Source organism: Pristis pectinata, chromosome 16 (assembly GCF_009764475.1).
Source record: "Pristis pectinata isolate sPriPec2 chromosome 16, sPriPec2.1.pri, whole genome shotgun sequence".
Classification (NCBI taxonomy): domain Eukaryota; kingdom Metazoa; phylum Chordata; class Chondrichthyes; order Rhinopristiformes; family Pristidae; genus Pristis; species Pristis pectinata.
In genome coordinates this window covers 38,291,855-38,310,806 of record NC_067420.1, presented here as the reverse complement: position 1 = coordinate 38,310,806, position 18,952 = coordinate 38,291,855, and the positions used below count along the sequence as shown (strand labels likewise).

At 45.7% G+C, this 18,952-nt stretch overlaps 1 protein-coding gene across 6 annotated transcripts in view; it reads left to right on the top strand.

Moving 5' to 3' along the window:
• Nucleotides 1-12,589, top strand: part of arhgap46b (Rho GTPase activating protein 46b) — a 145,206-nt gene extending 132,617 nt beyond the window's left edge. For all 6 annotated transcript variants that reach the window (XM_052031208.1, XM_052031206.1, XM_052031209.1 and 3 more), the window contains 3 exons: nt 3,536-3,627; nt 6,216-6,385; nt 9,028-12,589. In XM_052031208.1, the coding sequence (XP_051887168.1) occupies nt 3,536-3,627; nt 6,216-6,385; nt 9,028-9,222 (457 nt within the window). In that variant the 3' untranslated portion in view covers nt 9,223-12,589. The remainder of the gene's footprint in view (nt 1-3,535; nt 3,628-6,215; nt 6,386-9,027) is intronic.
• Nucleotides 12,590-18,952: the final 6,363 nt, after the last annotated feature.

The following is an 18,952-nucleotide window of genomic DNA, read 5'->3' as shown; positions in this document are numbered from 1 at the left end:
TCCTTCAACCTGATCCAGCATTCAGTAAGATCATCAAACAAGCTGCTGGAGGAGCTCAGCAGCTTGAGCAGCATCGGTGAGGGGAAAGGAATACTCGACATTTTCGGTCAAAACCCTGCATCAGGACAATTCCTTTCCCCACCACGGATGCTGCTCGACCCGCTGAGTTCCTCCAGCAGCTTGTTTGTTGCTCCAGATTCCAACATCTGCAGTCTCCAGTAAGATCCTGGCTAATCCTGTGCCTCATCCACTTTCCCATCCAATCCCCATCCCTAGAGTCCAAACTTCTATCAATCTAGTCCCTGAAGGTAATTTACATCTGAGCAACCCTCGTACAGAATTTCAAACATTTAAACCCTCCAAGTGAAAGAAATTTCCCTCTGTCTCAATCCTAAGTGGCTGAACCCTTATCCTGAGAACATGTCCCAGCTGGGAAAAACAGCCTCTCCTCATCCACCTGTCAGCCCCTCTCCCACTGCAGTAAAGTAGGGAGGTTCGGGGTGATTTTGCCCTCAGCACCAGGGCATGAAGGTTGATTGTGGTCTCCTATTCGCCCACCACTAGTGCTTCAGCTGAACTCAAGCACAAAACAGAGAGGAAATGTTGGAACTGATGGGAGCAGAAATTGCAAGGACAAAGGAAGTACAAGGGAATGGAACTGATTGGAAAGATCTTTAAAAGCTAGTACAAACTTGATAGGCTGAATAGTCTTGGTACTGTATGACTTCATGTTTCTGACTGTCTGGTCCATGTGCTACCGAGTTCTTCACCCAATAAATAGGGTGGACAAGCAATATCTTTTTCTCATTATTGAGCGATCCAATACCAGAGGGCATGCATTTAAGGTGAGAGGGGGTAGGTTCAGAAGAGACGTGAGAGGTAAGTGCCTGGAGTGGGTTGCCTGAGGGTGGTGGAGGCAAATTCATTGGGGGCTTTTAAGAGGGGCTTGGATGGGCACATGAATGAGAGGAAAATGGAGGGACATGGGCATTCTGTAGGTAGGAGGGATTAGCTATGTCGGCACAACATTGTGGGCTGAAAGGCCTGTTCTGTGCTGTACTGTTCTATGTTCTAAACCCAAGAATTTCCAATGAAGGTGATCCGTTTTCCTGTAACATGTGCCTCTGCGAGCGGTCCCCATGGGAACGCCTCTGCATGGAATGCCACCACCTGAAGATCTCCCCTTCCCCCCTAGTTGTACAGCAGCCCTGAAGCAGCTGTCGAACTTCACCACGTGAACTGGAGCAGAACATCATGACCTTCTCAAGGACAGCCAAGGGTGGACATTAAAAGCTGGCCTTTTCCACCACATCCACATCTACTCAGTGAAAAAAAGGGGGAATTAAAGGAATAAAACCTGCTGCTTGGTCATGGTTAGAGTCTCACCGTGTTCCCCCTCTGAGAGCGAAGACATTTGGCACTTGTTTAATGCTTTTCCTGTGCTGTCTCCCGTACCCAACTCACATCAAAAGAGGTTGGGTTGGAAATGGTAAAAAGGAAATCATAACTCTGCAACTGGTCGCTTCAGTGTTGTTACATGATGTTGAAATCGCTCTGCAGAATCGCCTGTTTATTTTTGTCGGGGAAGGGACGGCCTGCACTCGCAACTTCCTCTATGAACTGCAATGAAATTTCCACCTAGGACATCTAATTTTAGCTGTTGGTGACCTGGGGCAGGAAGCCAGCAAATGACTTGAACGTCCCAATAACATTCAGTGTTTGTGAGCACAGGGCTGGGAATGGGGTTGCAGGGCTTGGTAAACCATGCAGTGCGCTTTGAAGCGACCTTTGTGTGGTAATGCTGCACTATTGGCAACCTCCGTTCTACAAAGATACTCCACTGTCTCACTGCAGCCTGCAGTGCTCCACAATGGTCAGTGACAGAATTATATCGTGTAAGACCTTCATAATTTTTCCTACCTCCACTGTGACCTCACCACAACTCCACGTGGCTTGTGAGCACCACTTCCATCTATTCCCGGTCGACCCAGCCCTGTACAATTCTCGTTGCTCACCCCACATTAGCACTTCTGCTTCAATGTACAGTGACACTCCGATAATCCAGTATCTGACCATTCGGAAATTCCATCTGACTACCAGGTAATGTTTGCCACGGTCTCTTCCAACTCACCGGGGTCCCGGTTCCCGAGCTCCCTTCCAAGTCACTGGGGCCATTTCATAGACCAGGGTCCCGGTTCCCACACTCCCATCTCGCCCTGGCGATTTGGAAGGGAGCTCGGGAACTGAGGCCCCAGGGAGTCGGAAGAAACCGTGGCAAACATTGGATGGGAGTCCCAGTTCCTGCACTTCCTTCCAACTCAGCTGGTCCCTGCTTCCCACTCTCTCTTTAAACTTACCCTGTTTACTGGGAAATTTATAATACCGTGTAACATTTAAAAAAAAACTGAATTAAAAATGTATTAGATATTAATAACATCCACTTGTTCAGAAAACCTACTGGTCTGGCACTACTAAGGTCCAAAGTGTGCTGAACTATTGAAGTTCTGCTGTAATACGATTCCAGCTCCACCCTCTCCGGACAGAACCAAGTCCTGTCCCATTCCCGGTACCCTGCTCTACTCCAATCCAATCCAGCCCAGCTGTGCTTCTGTTTCCACATCTCCCTCCACAGCCCAGCTCGTTGCTTCCACCTTGGCAGTCTCACCAAAACGGCCCTCTAAAATCCCCAGGTGGGCTGCCAGTCCCCTCGGCGCTCTCTGGTATCCTGCCTCTGGCTGATGCCCGGTTTCGTTCACTCATCGCAAACTAGTTGGCCGCTTGGACTGTTCCATATCATCTGTGAAATTCCTTCAGCCTTCTGGGACTTTCTCATTAGAAGCCCACTCTCCCCAACTCTTTCCCCTTCTTCAAGCCTTCTTCCTATTCACCTTCAAACAATGCTCTCGCCTTCTCTGTCCATCCATGAAGCCTATGCTTGCTGACCTTTCTTTAGTTGAACAGATATTAAAGCTCTCTGACTCTATAAAGCAATGCCTCGATATTTATATTTTCACCCTTGTTTATAAATCCAACACGGCCTCACGCACCCCTCCCCACCCCCAATATCGATAACCCTCAACTGTCTGTGCTCCTCTATTTCTGACCTCTCAAACCTCTGAGTCGCCCCACCATTGTTGGCCGGCCATGCCTTCTGCCAAAACTGAAAGCTGTGGAATTCCCTCCCGAACCTTTTTTTGACCACGTTTTTTGTTGTCTATGTAGCTCACAGTCAAACTTGTTTGATGATGCTTCTGCAAAGTGCCTTTGTTTTAAATCCTAATCACGTTTTGGTGCATTGAAGGTGCCTTATAAATGCAGGTTGTTGTTAAAGCATCAGATAAGCTCCTTGCTGAGATTGAACAAGTCTCTGAGTGGTAATAGGCTCAGTAATGTATATAAACACTTGGCATGTGAGGAATGGCCCTAACTGCTTTTTCTTTTAATTCTGTGTCCAGAGCCTGAATGTCTAATCTCGTACTATGTGGAGCATTATTTCAGCACCTAAAATTAAAGTGCTGTGTCTTTTTGTTTGCAGAGTGCCTGGAGATATAGATGAAGTAAATGCACTCAAACTACAGGTTGATCAATGGAGAATCCCAGACAATCTTGCTGACCCCCATATACCAGGTAAGAGCTTTTGTGTAGTCTTCTTGCAATGTAATTTGGAACAGACTCAAAAGAATGAATGGCCTGCTCCTGTGCCTATGTTTCCCATAATTCTATGAGTTGAATTAATCCTGCAAGTCTGGTAGACTTGAATGTCTACCAGATATTCAAATAATCCAATCATAGACGTCCTCTGCACACTTCACAGTAGGGTCTTTGCTGAATATTTAGATGATACATAAGGGCCCTCTTGTGGTGAGCAAAGATACTGCATAATTTTGCACATGGTACAGTTAAACAGAAAAGAATTGTAGAGTTAAAGTTTCTGATCAATGACCTTCCATTAGCTCTGAAGTAACTCCGCATGCCTCTCTCCACAAACAGAGCCTGAGCTGTTGAGTATTTCCAACGTTTTCTGTTAGTTGATTTTCACACCTAGTGCCTGTGGTGTTTTGCTTGCACCATTAGCAAGTCATTAAATGTTTTTGTATCAGCTCCTCGAAGGTTGGGTGTTATGCAGAGCACGACAAGCAGTGAAAATGAATTCAGCAAGATCTGGCAATTTCTTCACAGGGACAGAAGTGTTTCTGATTATAACAGCTCTGTTGGTTCTCCTGTGTCATTCAGGAAAGGGAACCTGCTGTCTACACATCCAACGAGATGGTTGACTTATAATGTGCTTTACTTCTGAGTGGTAGCCAGGGTTGGCTAGTAAATGAGCTAATACCAGCATGGCCAACATTTTGAGAGCAAACTATAAACAGATTACTTTTGAGGCTGAAGAGGAAGTCAAAAAATGGCTCCTGATTTTTCATTGTAAACTGATATAAACTGCTCGCAGTTATGATAGTGTTGCACAGGATGGTGTGATTTTAAGCAAAAATATATTTTTCTTTCTAAGTTGTCCAGAAATTTTAAAAGCTATGGACAGCTGATAAGCACATCCAATAGAAGAGGAAGAGTATGTCAAACAGCAAAAACTTGGTATTCAATTCCATCACAATTGACAAACTGCTGGAGGAACTCAGCGGGTCAGGCAGCATCTGTGGAGGCAAAGGAATAGTCCATGTTTTGGGTCAATGACCTGTTGCAGGGTCTCAACCTGAAACTTCAACTATCCCTTTGCCTCCGCAGATGCTGCCTGACCCGCTGAGTTCCTCCAGCAGTTTGTTTTCTCGCTCCAGATCCCAGCATTTGCGGCCTCTTGTGTGTCCGTCACAATTGATCTGTGTTTGGTTTGGATACAACTGGTGACTGGCTTGCACGTGTACCCAGCACTGATGACCTTCTTCTGTGCCACATATTGCTACGATTTTCAAGCTTAACATCTCAAGTTGCCCATTATTCATCTGGCCAGTGCATCTTGTGGCATTGATCCATGCAGAACAGACCAGTCACAGCTTCAAGCCTTGGCCTCTGCTGCCCTGCCTTCTGTTAGCCAGAAGAGGCACTGGGTGTGCAAAGCTTGGCTTCGCATGAGGAAGAGGGTTAGTGGAGAGGTTGAGTGCAGACCCACTCCCAACTCTCCTCACCTCTCCATAAATATTTGGCACACTGCAGGTAGTGCCCACTTTCACAAATATCAAGACATTTGTATGTCTGGATTCAAGTACCGACAAACATGTAATGTATTTAGCAGCCTGCTTTCAGCAAGCTAATCATTGGCAGCGTGGTGCCCTGGTCTCTTGGGAGAGGGAAAGAATTCCTTTCAAACTTAACTGAGGCTCAGATTAAGAGGAGAGATGGTGATAAGTTATTCGAAAGTTCTGTTTGTTTTGATTACTTAAATCCCCAACTTGGTGGATAAGCAAAGAGCACCTGCTATTTCCCCCTGAGGAGTGGTCTTAGAATATCCTTTCTCACCTTTAATCAATGCCCTTGTGTGCACCAGAACCTCTGCAGAAAAATAGAGGGAACAGTCGAGTCGAGTTTATTGTCACGTGCACAAGTATGGTGAGGTGCAGGTTAAATGAAAGATTTGCTTGGAGCAGCATCACAGGTACGTAGATTCAGACAACACATGGAACATAAAAAAGATTGTGCAAAACGTTACATTAGTGCAGAAAAACACAGTCAGAGACAAGTCTATGGTAGTGCAAGAGGTGGTCCGTAGTGTTCTGTTGCCCTGAGGTGAGGCACTGTGGGTATGAGTTTGCATCCTTCCCACCTCCTGTACGTGACCTGTTTTTTTTTAAAAAAGACTCTTTTTGGATCAGAATATAATTTCTGGCACTGTTTCTTCCCGAGTCCCAAAGATGTGCGGGTTGGTAGGTTAATTGGCTGCTGTAAATTGCCCCTAGTGTGTAAGTGAGTGGTAGGACCTGGGGCGAATTGATGGGAATATGGGGGAAAATTGGATTAATTAATGTAGGATTAGTACAAGTGGTTGGTGCAGACTCGGGGGTCTGAAGGGCTTGTATCCGTGCTGTGTCTTTATGACAGTGTTAATGAACCGTAAAGTTTGAAAGAGCATGTAACCAAAATGCTATTTAACAGTAAGTGTTTCCATCACAAAGTATTCCATCGTAATTCCTGTTCTCCAACCAGAAGGTATCAGGGTGAGTGGCTTTTCCTCATTGTCCATGGTTTTTATCGCTCTCCTCCTACAGCCTCCCTGCTCAAGCTGTGGTACCGTGAGTTGGAAGAGCCTCTGATCCCACAGAAGTTCTACCCACAGTGCGTGAACAACTACGAGAACCCTGAGGCTGCTGTTGCTGTTGTTGCTTCTCTGCCTGAAATAAATCGTCTTGTCCTCGGTTACCTCATCCACTTCTTACAGGTGTGTGTATAAAGCCTCCCAATAACCACGGCAGAGCTTGCAGCTGCAAATCCAAATCGGGGGGGGAGGGAGTAACACTTTGAATCATACAGCACCGAGAGGCCACTCAGAGATGCATCCCCAAATTGGTGGACGGTTGAACTGATCCAATAAGTTACTTTCAGAAGGGAATTGGATAGATCCCTTGTTCAGAACCTCAGGGCAGTGGGCCTAATTGCAACACACAAAATGCTGGAGGAACTCAGCGGGTCAGGCAGCATCTACGGAGGGAAATGGACAGTCGATGTTTCAGGTTGAGACCCTTCCATCAGGACTGGAGAGAAAGAGGGGAGATAGCCGGTATATAAGGTTAAGGGGAGGGGGTGGAGTGGGAGCTGGCGGGTGATAGGTGGATCCAGGTGAGGTGGGGGGAAGCAGTGGGGATGATGAAAGAAGCTGGGAAGTGATTTGCGGAAGTGACAAAGGACTGAAGAAGATGGAATCTGAGGGTGGGCCACGGAATGAAGGGAAGGAGGCGGGGAGGGGAACCGGAGGGAGGAACTTGAGGGTGATGGGCAGTCAGCTGGAGAGGGTGAGGGAGGGGAAAGAGAGAGGGGGTGGTGGGGCCCAGTGGGATGAGGGAAAACATAAGGGGGGACGGGGAGTGGTTACCGGGAGTTGGAGAAATCGATGTTTATGCCATCAGGTTGGAGACTACCAAGGTGGACTATGAGGTACTGCCCCTCAAACCTGCATCTAGCCTCACCATGGCCGTGGACAGACATGTTGGTGTGGGAATGGGCAGTGGAATTAAAATGGCTGGCCACCGGGAGATCACGGCTATTATGGAGGACAGAGTGAAGGTGCTCAGAAAGCTCTGTCAGATAGATATGATGGGCTGAACGGCCTGGTTCAGCAACCCAAATCACAACAAATTGTCACATGGAAGTGTAGGTGTAGATCAGGATATTTAAAAGGGAGGGAGGTGTTTACTTGGAAAGTAAAGAAATTGAGGAGTGTGGATATGGAAATAGAAGGGACTGGTGTTTCTTAGGCTGAATGGCCAAGATGATCCAAAGGACAACAATGGGCAGGTTAAAGTTTACTCCTGGTCCAAAATCAAACATTTTAAGATGTTGTTATTAGTCACATGTACATCGAAACACACAGTGAAATGCATCTTTTGCGTCGAACGTTATGGGGGCAGCCTGTATCCAGGATGAACCAGGGTTGCCCATCCCTACTCAACCTTCAGAAGGTGGTGGTGAGCTGTCGCCTTGAACCACTGCAGTCCTTGAGGTGTGGGTATATGCACAATGCCATTGGCGAGGGAGTTCCAAGATTATGACCCAGTGACGATAAAGGAACAGCGACAGACTTCCAAGTCGGGATGGTGTGTGGCTTGGAGGGCAACTCCCTGGGGGGTGGGGGGAGGGTGGGGCGGTGGTGGGGGTGGTCCCCGTGCTTTTGCTGCCCTTGTCCTAGCTGGTAGAGGCCGTGGGTTTGTGGTATATAATCACTCATTTGGTGCAAAGCTTCTTGAGATGCGTGATATGGTTTTATTTCCTCATGATTTACCTTCACTCTCACCTCATCAATGAATAATTTTCAAAGTATAAATTCCCATCGAATCCATGTCCTACAATATGTTACTCACAAGCCGTTCCACCTTGTACAAGCTTTGAATAGACCCTGAGCACATCTCAGCTCAGCACAAATTAGTGGATTTTTCTTTCGAGTTGAGGAACAGTAAGAAGCTGGGATTCAAGGCTCCCTTCCCTGAACTGCATTGTCAAGGCAAGTTGTATCACTGTCTCCCTCGTCCACCTTCTGTGCCAGCCCTTGCTGTGAGCACAAACACACAGACGAACACACACACCTTAAACATATCACAATAAACTGGTCCCTGGGAGAACAATCATGGGGCAGTTCCTGGCTCTCTACCCTCTGATATTTGGGGTCACCACTTGAGGGAAGTTTAAAGTTTGATTGAAAACACAGAAGCTGGGGGAGCTTGAAAACCCTCCTTACCCCCCAATAAAAATGCAACATCTCACATTTGGAGTCATAGAGAGATACAGCGTGGAAACAGGCCCTTCAGCCCATTGAGTCCGCACTGACTATCAACCAACCATTTGTACTAATCCTATGTTAATCCCTTCCTATTCTCCCCACATTCTTATCATGAATGTTCTTTCCACCAATGCAACACTTGGATTCCACCACTCATCTACACACTAGGGGCAATTTACAGTGGCCACTTAACTAACCAACCCGGGTGTCTTTGGAATGTGGGAGGAAACCCACACGCTCACGGAGAACGTGGAAACTCCACACGTACAGCATCTGAGATCAGAACTGACCCTAGTTCTTTGACGTTGTGAGGCAGTCCCTTTACGAGTTTTGCCTCTGAGTATTGAGACATTGCTTAATGGTTCATGGTCCCCGTTCCTAGGTTATTCTTCAGTTAACATCAAAGGGAAAAAAGATTGAAATGAATTGACCATTACCACCTTGCAGTTCCTGGTAGCCTGCTGTACACAAAATTGGTGTTGTATTTCCTATATTACAACAGTGATCACATTTCACAAAGTGTTGCATTGATAGAAAGAACATTCTGATGTTGTAAGAAGCTTTTTACAAACACAAGTCTCTTTCTTCAGATTTTTGCACAGCCAGTTAATGTGAGCAAAACCAAGATGGATGTCAACAACCTTGCCATGGTGATGGCTCCCAACTGCTTGCGCTGTCAGTCTGACGACCCGCGTGTTATTTTTGAGAACACGCGGAAGGAGATGTCCTTCATTCGATTGCTGATCGTGCACCTGGACACAAGCTTCATCAAAGGTGACCTGTGAGAAGCTGATGGGATACTGACAATATACGCATGCCTATCTATTTTGGCAGTCCCCTTTCATGCGTGGTGAATTTGTTTTTCTCCTTGGTTCTTCCCCCATTAGAATGATTTCTCTTTGTATCAATGGTCGGACAATCATTGTAAACAAAAATGTTGCCTCTAATTGGTACCCAGGACAACAGCACAGTCCCGTGCCTTAGTGCTTGTTGACTCCTGGTTCCAGTTCCCTTAGAACATGATGCAGGCTTGAATCCAGGGAGACTCTGGGACTGAAGGACCACTGTGTCTGAGGTATTGAACACGGAGTTTATTATCTAAAACTGCTAACTCCAAGAATTTTCAGTCCATGCGCAAGATAATTTATTTCTCCACTGCTCAGAATTAAAAGGTGCCTTGTTCTTGGGAGAAAATCGAGCCAAGGTTTGGATTGGATTGTAATGATTCCTTCAATGTACTCCAGCTGGAAATAACAGTGATGCTTCAGTCTTCAGGAGGATAAAGGTGAAACACCGTTGCACTTTTGAGGAGGGGTGTGGGGAAAGTGGTTTGTGTACACAGGGCGACTCCATTTCTGACATACAACCAGCAGAGAAGAGGGGAAACTGAGAGAGGCTGTGCAAATGTGACAGGTTATCTGTTTTATTTTTGAAAGAAAGAAAAACACTGTTTTAACTGGGATTGTGTCTTTATTTTAAAAAAAAGAAATCCAGGATCCCAGATTAAAATATCAAATGACATGTTTACTTCCACTGGAAAGAAAAGTAGAACCACTGTTACAAAACTATAGGATGTTTCAGATACTCCGCATACTGCCTTGTTGAGGGACTGAATGTTCCCATTAATTTTGATGGAGGATGATTTGTTTCCTCAATTAAACCCCTTTGCAAGATCTTAATCTGGGTTTTACGATGGTACATGATAGGTAGAATGTGTGTGTATATATCAGCGTGTGTGTGTAAATTTTTATTCTATTGATTTGGCCTTGTTTTCTGTTTGACTCAATCCCGATAGGGGTTCCCCTATTTAAAAAGTCCATTTGATTATGTTGTCAGGGCCGCTATCAGGTCCTGAGTTTCATCCAGAGCACAAGTCCCTTCCCGATTAACTCTGTGTGGTTTACTGAAAAGTTGTCCTTAAATTAGAAATTATATTTATTTTCCACAACTTATGCTGGCTGTTAATATTCTAGATTGTCTTTAACTTCAAAGCACTGGCTAATCATTTCAGTTCATGTTTTTCCTCGTCAGACTCATTGGAGTCTTTAAGGAAACAGATGAAATGCATCGACGGCTTATTGTCAGCATGTGGATTACTTTATCCTTGAATAAAAAATCAGTCTCAAAACCCACAAGAGTCTTCAACCTATGTGATTGCAGTTCCTGTCTCAGGAACATTAATAAAATAAACATGCTAGGGGATTGCAAAGTATTCTTTGAAAATTGTGAATCCTTAGTGGTGACATTAAAATTGAATTTAGTAATTAAGGGAAAGAAAATACTGGCCCAGTAAATATGGGCATTTGAACTCAAAGTTGAGAGTATCAGTCTTTATTTACGTTTTTAAGTTTAATTTTTGTTATTTGATACTGAATTAATTTATATTTTGTAAACGTATATCCTCATTTAGAATTGCTCATAGAATTTAAGGATGAGCAGGAATTGGTTTGTGTCAACGACATTAAATGTTGTGTCAACGACATTAAATGGGACTTTCAGTATAATGGGTATCACTGCTTTTAGCATCCTGACTTTAAGGAGGCATGGAAGAGAGTTCTGTTTCCCTTTTGTTTTTAAATCTTTCTCCCCTCGTTCTCTCCAGCTCTGGGTTAAGAGGGGTGGGGTGGGGGTCGCAGTGGTTAGCCACAAATAAACCACAAACACCTGCACTGCAGCTGAGTCAAGTCTCGAGAAACTGCGAGTGGTGTTTTCATCAGTTAAGACCACGTTCAGAGTTTGTGATCTTGCTCTCCCTGCCCCATTATAGCTGCTGAACTAAATTTATTTTGTAGCATTGTTGCCTCCTTTGAGGTTGTTAATGTGGGGAGGCTTGGGGTCTAACACCACCACTGACATCAGCTTGAGGCTAGAGAGGGCTCAGGATAAAGGCTGGAGGTTTTCTCTGTTTGACTTCACCGGAAGGTTCCATTTTCTTCCTGTTGATGTAATTTTGCAAAGCTGGAAAGTAATGTGCAAATCTCGGACACAGATCTTGAGCTGAGTTGTATGAGATAAAATAAAGCTACTCTCTCAACACAAATCTGATGTGAATGAAGTTGATTACACTCCCTCTTTGGATTACTTAAGTATAAAGGGGAAAAAGAATCTGTTTCTCTCCAACATTTGAAAAAGGCAAATTAAACTCTTCCCACTCCTCATTAAGTGCATATTGGTGCTTGTACAGAATGACTTCAATTTGGTTATCTTTACTGCGGCTTGGCCTTTGGCAGCTAATTAAATTTTATTTTTAGGATGTGGGTTTTTTTTGCTGGATTGCAAATGTCTGCACCCAGCGGCTAAACCATGTGCCGATGAACTCCTCTTCCCTACTTATATGATGCGATAATGCGAGATCGCAATTCTATTTCTGTTCATTTCGAATCCAAGGCAACACTCAAACTTAGGACATTAAAATGTTTCAAAATGGTTCACAGAGTGAGATTAAATCAATGACAACTGACATTGTGAACCGTCTGTAGAAAAAGGGAAACTCCTTGAGGGAATGCAATAAGCCAGGAGATATTGTTATAAATGCCAAATGTTGCAAGTTACAATACTTTGTTCATTTAAGTTTTTTAATTCAGGGGCTGTTGTTGTAAGCCATACAGAGAGAGGCATAATTGATTGTTTTGGTTCAATTAGGAACAAGATTGCATTACTTTTACTGAATTTACAAGTCAACTGTGTTGAAAATATTTTATTTTAAGTTAGACAGGATGTTTCCTCGTGGATTACAAACTGTTCTTTGGCTCTGCTGGGATGTGAGATGGCTTTTGTAGTTCAGGTGCCTCGAGTCAGAATCTGGGTCCTGGGTGGTTTGAAAGTTTTTCAGTTCTGGCACTTGACTACAGGGTGGGTGAGGTACTTCATTCCACTGCCTTGTGTTGCTGATCTGGGACAATGAGCGGTAGGGGCTCCGGCTTCCTGTTTAGATTCTCTGGAGCGATCACCTCCTGTGGAAGCCTGTGGTTCTGTGGCAGTTTTGAGGAAGTGGTGGCAGGGCACCATTCAGTGGGCAGTTCCCATTCCAAAAGTGGATCTCGATCCCTCCCCTCTCCCGACCATGACCCCACGATCTGGCTGCCCTGGCAACTTCTCTCTCTCTCTCTCTCTCCCTCTCTCTCCCTCTCCCTCTCCCTCCCTCTCCCTCCCTCCCCCCTCCCTCCCCCCTCCCTCCCTCTGGTCACCCGTTCACCTCATCAGCAGTCCAGCCAGTGATAGCAACTGGTTCAGTGGTCCCAAGATGTCCAGGTTTGTAAAAATGTAAAAAAAAATCTAAACCAAATAGATTTTTTCCCACACTGCAGCTTGCTTTGTATATTTTCCACTGATATTTATATTTCAGATGTATAACTGTCCAAAATGTAGTTTAAAACATCCAGTACCTAAAGGAGCATGTGCTGTGAGCTTCAGAATTGGTGCTGTGAACATGCGCTATCTACTCTCTGGAGTTCTGTATTTAGTTAAACAATAATTATCACAGTGGGGCTATTTATCCTGGCTTTTTAATCTTTCGTCAAACTGCATGCTTATTTTGTTTTCAGAAAGAAGGTATCTTTTTCCTCCTCCTCCTCTGCAGCCTCTAACTTTGCCCAGTTACATTCTGCGCTCCCCCGTTGGAGAAATGCTGCCCGTTCCTGGGTCACTGTGACCGAGGTGGGTCAGGCTGCTGTTTGCATTGCCCAGTTCCCCCACTGCTCAAGCTGCAGATCTGGTCGCTGACCCCTGTCACCAGCCTCACCAGTCATGGACGTTAACTTCTCTGTGCCTTGAACGCTCTATTTCCTGAGAGGGAATCCTCAAAGTTGTTCTCCAGCTCTTGGTGAAAAGATGGTCCTGTGTTCATTTCATATTATGGGCTACATTAGCTAATATAAGTGTGTGGAATTCTGTAGCAACAGCAAGCATTAGTTTTAGTTCCCTCGGGCTCAGGAGAGCAAGGATCAGCAACCCTCCCACCCACAATTACTCTGCACTGGTCCTTGGCCAGAAGCCAGTTCAGGATTGGATGTGGTACCTTCTGCAGTTTAACAGCCTTGAAGGCTGCCAAGCCTCCTGTCCAATCTAGGCAGATTGAAAAGTTGTTTCGGAGGTAGACACTGTGTTCAAAGAAACAATTCCTTTGCAGATTTACAGCGGGGAAGGGAAAAGGCTCTAGCCTCCTGTATATCCTTTGAAATGGCCCATTGAATCATTTATGGGAACTAAACTGAGCTTATTAACCTGCCAGTGTAGTACCACTGTGTTTGGGGGCGGGGAAGGTTCTTGTTTGCTTTTTTGGCTAAATTGGTATTTCCTGTCCTTTGTGGTGCCACATGTAAGAAATATAGGTGAATAATCACTCCTGTTTACAATGTGAAGTTATTTAGCAGTGCTACCTTAACAGGAAGTTGCATCAATGTTATGTGCCCTTGTACACTACAGCACAATCTCAGCTCAGTTTTTTGTAAATACATATTTTTTGGCATTTGAGCACATTGACAAATACAAAAGAATACTTCATGATGGGAACAGTTGCTGCACAGTTGAAGCAGGTTGTAGAGATGTCAGTGATTTCATAAAGTTTAAACCTCAGAATATCAGGGCAAGAGGAATGCAGGTGCAATTTAAAAATATATTTTATTCGATTTTTTTTCTCATTTTCCCTTCCAGGAATTAACTTAAATGACATTTGAACAGTTTGAAGAGAGGGTTGAATCTGGCTGACAAATATTGAACTCTAGGCAGAATTGGCTAAATAATTGAACTGGGGAAGGGATTTGCATCAGAGTGTTTAATGGAGACTACCTTACTGAAAGCAAAACCAAATATATAACCACTTTTGTGTTTCCTTTTTGTACATTTGTTTCTGAATCATTTTAAGTATGCATTAGTATTACTGTGCAAACTGTGTTGTAAACTTCCCTGTAAACGTTGCTGTTTATTTTTAAAATGGTTTCTTTGCACTTAGCTTCCCCTTTATGCTGTGATATGTTAATGCTTTTTGACAGGTTGTATAAAAGCAGAATATTTTTTTGTGTACACTGGATGTTTCTTTGCAAGAGAAGTGTAAATAAAAGCTGCAAGATTCTGACTTAAAATGGTCTCAAGTGCATGCAGTTCAGAGTGTTTAATGTTTGCTCTTGGGCACCGAGTTTCACAGTGGGAGCCTGCGTACGTTCCTGCACAACAGCTGAAACACAAACATAAATATGCTGCCAGCATCCCAAAAGCAGGAGATCCGGTCTTTTGCATAACAGCTCTATATTGAAAGAGTAGAATAGAGGCTGAATTTAATCAAGGTTAACTTTGCTGATCGCAATTTCGTGAGGCCCAAGACGCAATACTGAGACTTGAATGGCCTTTGAAGGTTGAAGTGGAGGCTGCTCTGATTACACCAGTGTCGTGGGAAGAAAATTCTATCGTGCGTGTGTATTTTGTGGAGAAGGTGAGAGATGGTAACACGTCGGGGCAGGAACAGGGGAGATGGTACAGCGAGCACAACACAGTAAAAGTTCCATAATCCACTACCTATTGGGAAATCCCAATGGTTTAGCATCTGCTTTACCAGGTAATGCTTGCTGAGCTCCCGTCCACTCACTGGGGCCACGGTTCTCGTGTTCTCCACTCACCGGGGCCCCAATTCCCCTGCTCTCTTTAAATCTACCAGGTTCACTGGGAAAATTGTTGTTCTACTCTGCAACGTTTAAGGAAAAAGTGAATTAAACGCGTGTTGGAGCATTAATAGAGCAACGTCAGATAGTCTGGGAAATCTGGTGGTCTGCCACTGTCGAAGTCCAAAGCATACCAGATTAATGGAATTTTACTGTCGATAAAGCTTTGTCAGTGGGACCTGCAGTGAGTGGCTTGCAACTTATCCTCCCAGACCCTTTCCAGTGTCTACAAGGCAGGAGTCAGGCAGGGATTGTGATGGAATACTCTCCACTTACCAGGATGAGGGTGGCTCTCGCATCTCTCAAGAAGCTTGATGTTATCCAGGATCCTGCAGCCTGCTTGATGGGCACCCCATTCATCAGGCACCGCTCTCATTCCCTCCGGCACGGGGAATCAGTGGCTGCAGTCTGTGCTGTCATAAAATACATCTGGCCCCTCGCCAACAGCATCTTCCAAACCTGTGACCTCCACCATTATAAGATCAAAGGTAGCAGGTTCTCCCGCTGGTCACAAACCACCTTACTGGGGAGCATCACATACAAAATGCTGGAGGAACTCAGCAGGTCAGGCAGCATCTGTGGAGGGAAAAAAACAGTCGATGTTTCGGTTGAGACCCTTCATTAGGATGTCTGACACATACACTGTTCCCTAGTGGACACGGAGTCTCAATATTGCAACTCAGCAGGACTGCAGCAGTTCAAGGAAGTGGTTCATCACCGCCATCTCATTGAATTTAATTATTGATGGACGGTAAATGCTAGCCCTTGCACCGAATGATTGAATAAAACCAATGCATTTGCAAATCTGTGCTGTTATTGCAGGTAAACATTCCTACACTGGAGGATACCACTCATCCAGGCACCGGGGCTCCGATTTCTGCACTCCCTTCCCATTTTACCAACAAACTAATTTTAAAAAAGTGATCAATGTACCTGCACGTCTCATTGGGACACAGGGGAAACCCGCACAGTCACAGTGAGAATTTGCAGACTCCACACAGACAGAGGTCCGCATTGAACCTGGGTCTCCGGTACTGAGAGGCAGTGGTTCTACTGACTCCTTCATGTCTTGAGTGCTGAAATCCATCATTTGACGGAGAAGAGCAGGAAATGACAGAGCCGAGACGCGAGAGATTCTGCAGATGCTGAAATCCGGAGCAACAGATTCTAAACCCAGGCTGCTCTCTTGGACGCTCATTGCACGCACAACTCTCTACAATAGGCATCACCCATCCAGGACAGCGCCAAGACCTTTAGGTAAGAGGGACGTTTCCCTGCACATTTCTCTATTAATTGCAACGTTAAATAAAAGTCTGCCGTGAAAATGGCTGGGTAAACTCGGAACAACTGGCCAGGTAAACTAACACAAGATATTAACACATTAGAATCTGAATCAGGTTTATTATCACTGACATATGTCGTGAAATGTGTTGTTTTGCAGCAGCAGTAGTGCTAAAGACATAACAATTCCTGTAAGTTACAAATAATAAATAAACTGTGCAAAAGAGGAATAACAATGCCGTGTTCATGGACCGTTCAGAAATCACAGGACATGTTCGAGACACGGGGACACAATCGACTGCAATTGCTGGGATCTAGAGCAATAATAAAAAAAACAGGTTACTGGAGGAACAGCGAATCGAGCAGCATCCGTGGACGCAGATAGTGGACGTTTCCTACATCAGGACTGGGGGGGGGGTCGACCTGAAAGTCTTACAGAGTTATAGCATCATACAGCACAGGCCTTTCGGCCCACCATGTCTATGCTTCCCTTGAACCCATCTGCAATGGAACCAATCCCATTTACCCATATCGTTTGCTGCTTCAACCCTGCTGTGTCCGCAACCCTCTTCACATTACCCGCTCCACCTCCAGTCACCCTGCTCTCCCTGCTTCACCTTGCGGTCCATGACTGCTGCGCATTCCTTGGTTAGTTGCCCCTTCGCTCTGTCCATTCCCTGCTCCTGGTTCTCCCTCCGCAGACCGCCAGGCCTTCACCCTTCCGAGTCCGCTCGAGCTTCACCCTTTCAGGTCCGCTTGAGCCTCAGCCTGCCTCCTCCCTTTCAGGTCCGCTGGAGCTCCAGCCTGCCAGATCCACTCCGGATCATCCTGCTGGCTCTGTCCCTTCCTAATCCACTCTCACCTCGCACTGCCTTCAAAGTCGTTCTCTCGCTTCACCCTACCTGGTGCGCTGGCTCATTGCTCTGCACCTCTTCGCGTTTCGAGGTCTACCTCCAGTCACCCTGACTGCCCCTCTGCCTCCACAGACGCTGCCTGACCCGCAAGTTGGTTGGTCACAATGCTTATTATTCATTTCCCTCTGTGCATAAATCTCTCTCTCTCCACCTTGTTTCAAACAGGGTGAGCGTTGAACACGTTTTCACAAAGTGTTACATTACCCGTGCTATTATTTCCCTCCAGTCCCTTGCGAAAGTGCTGACTACCGGAGAGGAAACGTGGCTGTAATCTTGGGTGTTGAACACGTGTCTGGGTCAGCAGGTCACACCTTTGGATTGTTCGGCCAGTTACAAAATCATTTTGCCAACGTATTCTTGTGGTTAATGAAGGCTTACTATGCACAATGTCCACGTTACAGAAGCGTGTTTCCATTGCTTTAAAAAATTTCTCAGGACAATGTTGCATAAGACATGATTAAATGATATATTAAATTATATTATGCAAGTCTGTTGTTATTTAAATCCACGTTTCTGCGTGCACGTGTGCGTTCAGTTCTCCCAGCCTCGAACGTACGCAGGAACAAGATGAGACACTGGTATTTACATGGTGCTTTTCACATTACATTTAGGGGAGTTTCCATTTAAACCCTACCTAGAGTCGTTATGGCGCGGAGGGCTCCGGCGACTTTTTGCAGAGTAATCCAAGGTCCTGTTGCGCAAAAGCTTCTCAACCACTTGAAGTTTGTATCGCCCAGAGAGGGGACGTGACCTGCTAACGCTACAAATATATACAACTGATGAACGTGTATAAACGACACTACGAATGTAAAGAAAGCCATACACTTTTTTTTGTATTTCTTGTATATATTTCAGTGAATAAAGTTCACATTTGAAATAAAAAGTATCCAGTAAATTGTATATCAGTTTCCCATTTGAAATAAATATCCAGCACGGTCTCCTCAACTGCCTCTCCAGTTCCTTCTTTGAAAGTACGACTGAAGTTTTGCAGTCGCGTTCTCCTGCATTGCACGGTCTGATCCATAATGAGTAATAAAGGGAAAAAGGAATCGAAGCGGCGCCTTCCTATTACAGACCTGCAGCTTTTATCACCATTAATACCGAGTATCAGCCCGTCTCCCGCCTTCCCCGGTTGATACACGAGGCTTGGCTACATTTCCCTGTATCGACGTTCCATGGGCTGGCGCGCATGCGCCAGGGAGGCAGCAGGAAGAGTGGGGGGGGGGGAGGGGAGGGTTAGCAGCAGCTGAAGGGGAGGAATGGCGGCCGCTAAAGCCGGTGTAAACAGGAGAAAGAGCGCGGAGCCCGGGAGGGGGGAGGGTGGGGAGCCCGGGCCGGTAGTAAATGATCTACGTTGCTCTCTCCCTCTTTTCCTTCCCTTGTGTATCCATGCATCCTGTTTCCCACCCCGGGACCCAGCCTGACCCCCACCCCACCCCAGGGTCCCGGTCCCGGACCCGGCCCCGGCCCCGACACAGAGAGAGAGAGAGGGGAGGGGGAAAAAGACCCGGGTGGGTTAAAAAAAACGCGGCGCACTCGAACTTGCTGCTGATTGACAGTGAGCGCCCAGCCAATGAGAGACGAAGCGCCAGCCGGGAGGCCAATCGGAGAGGCCGGTGGGCGGTTCTCTCTCCCCCCCTCTCCCCGCAGCCCGGCCCCGCCCCTTC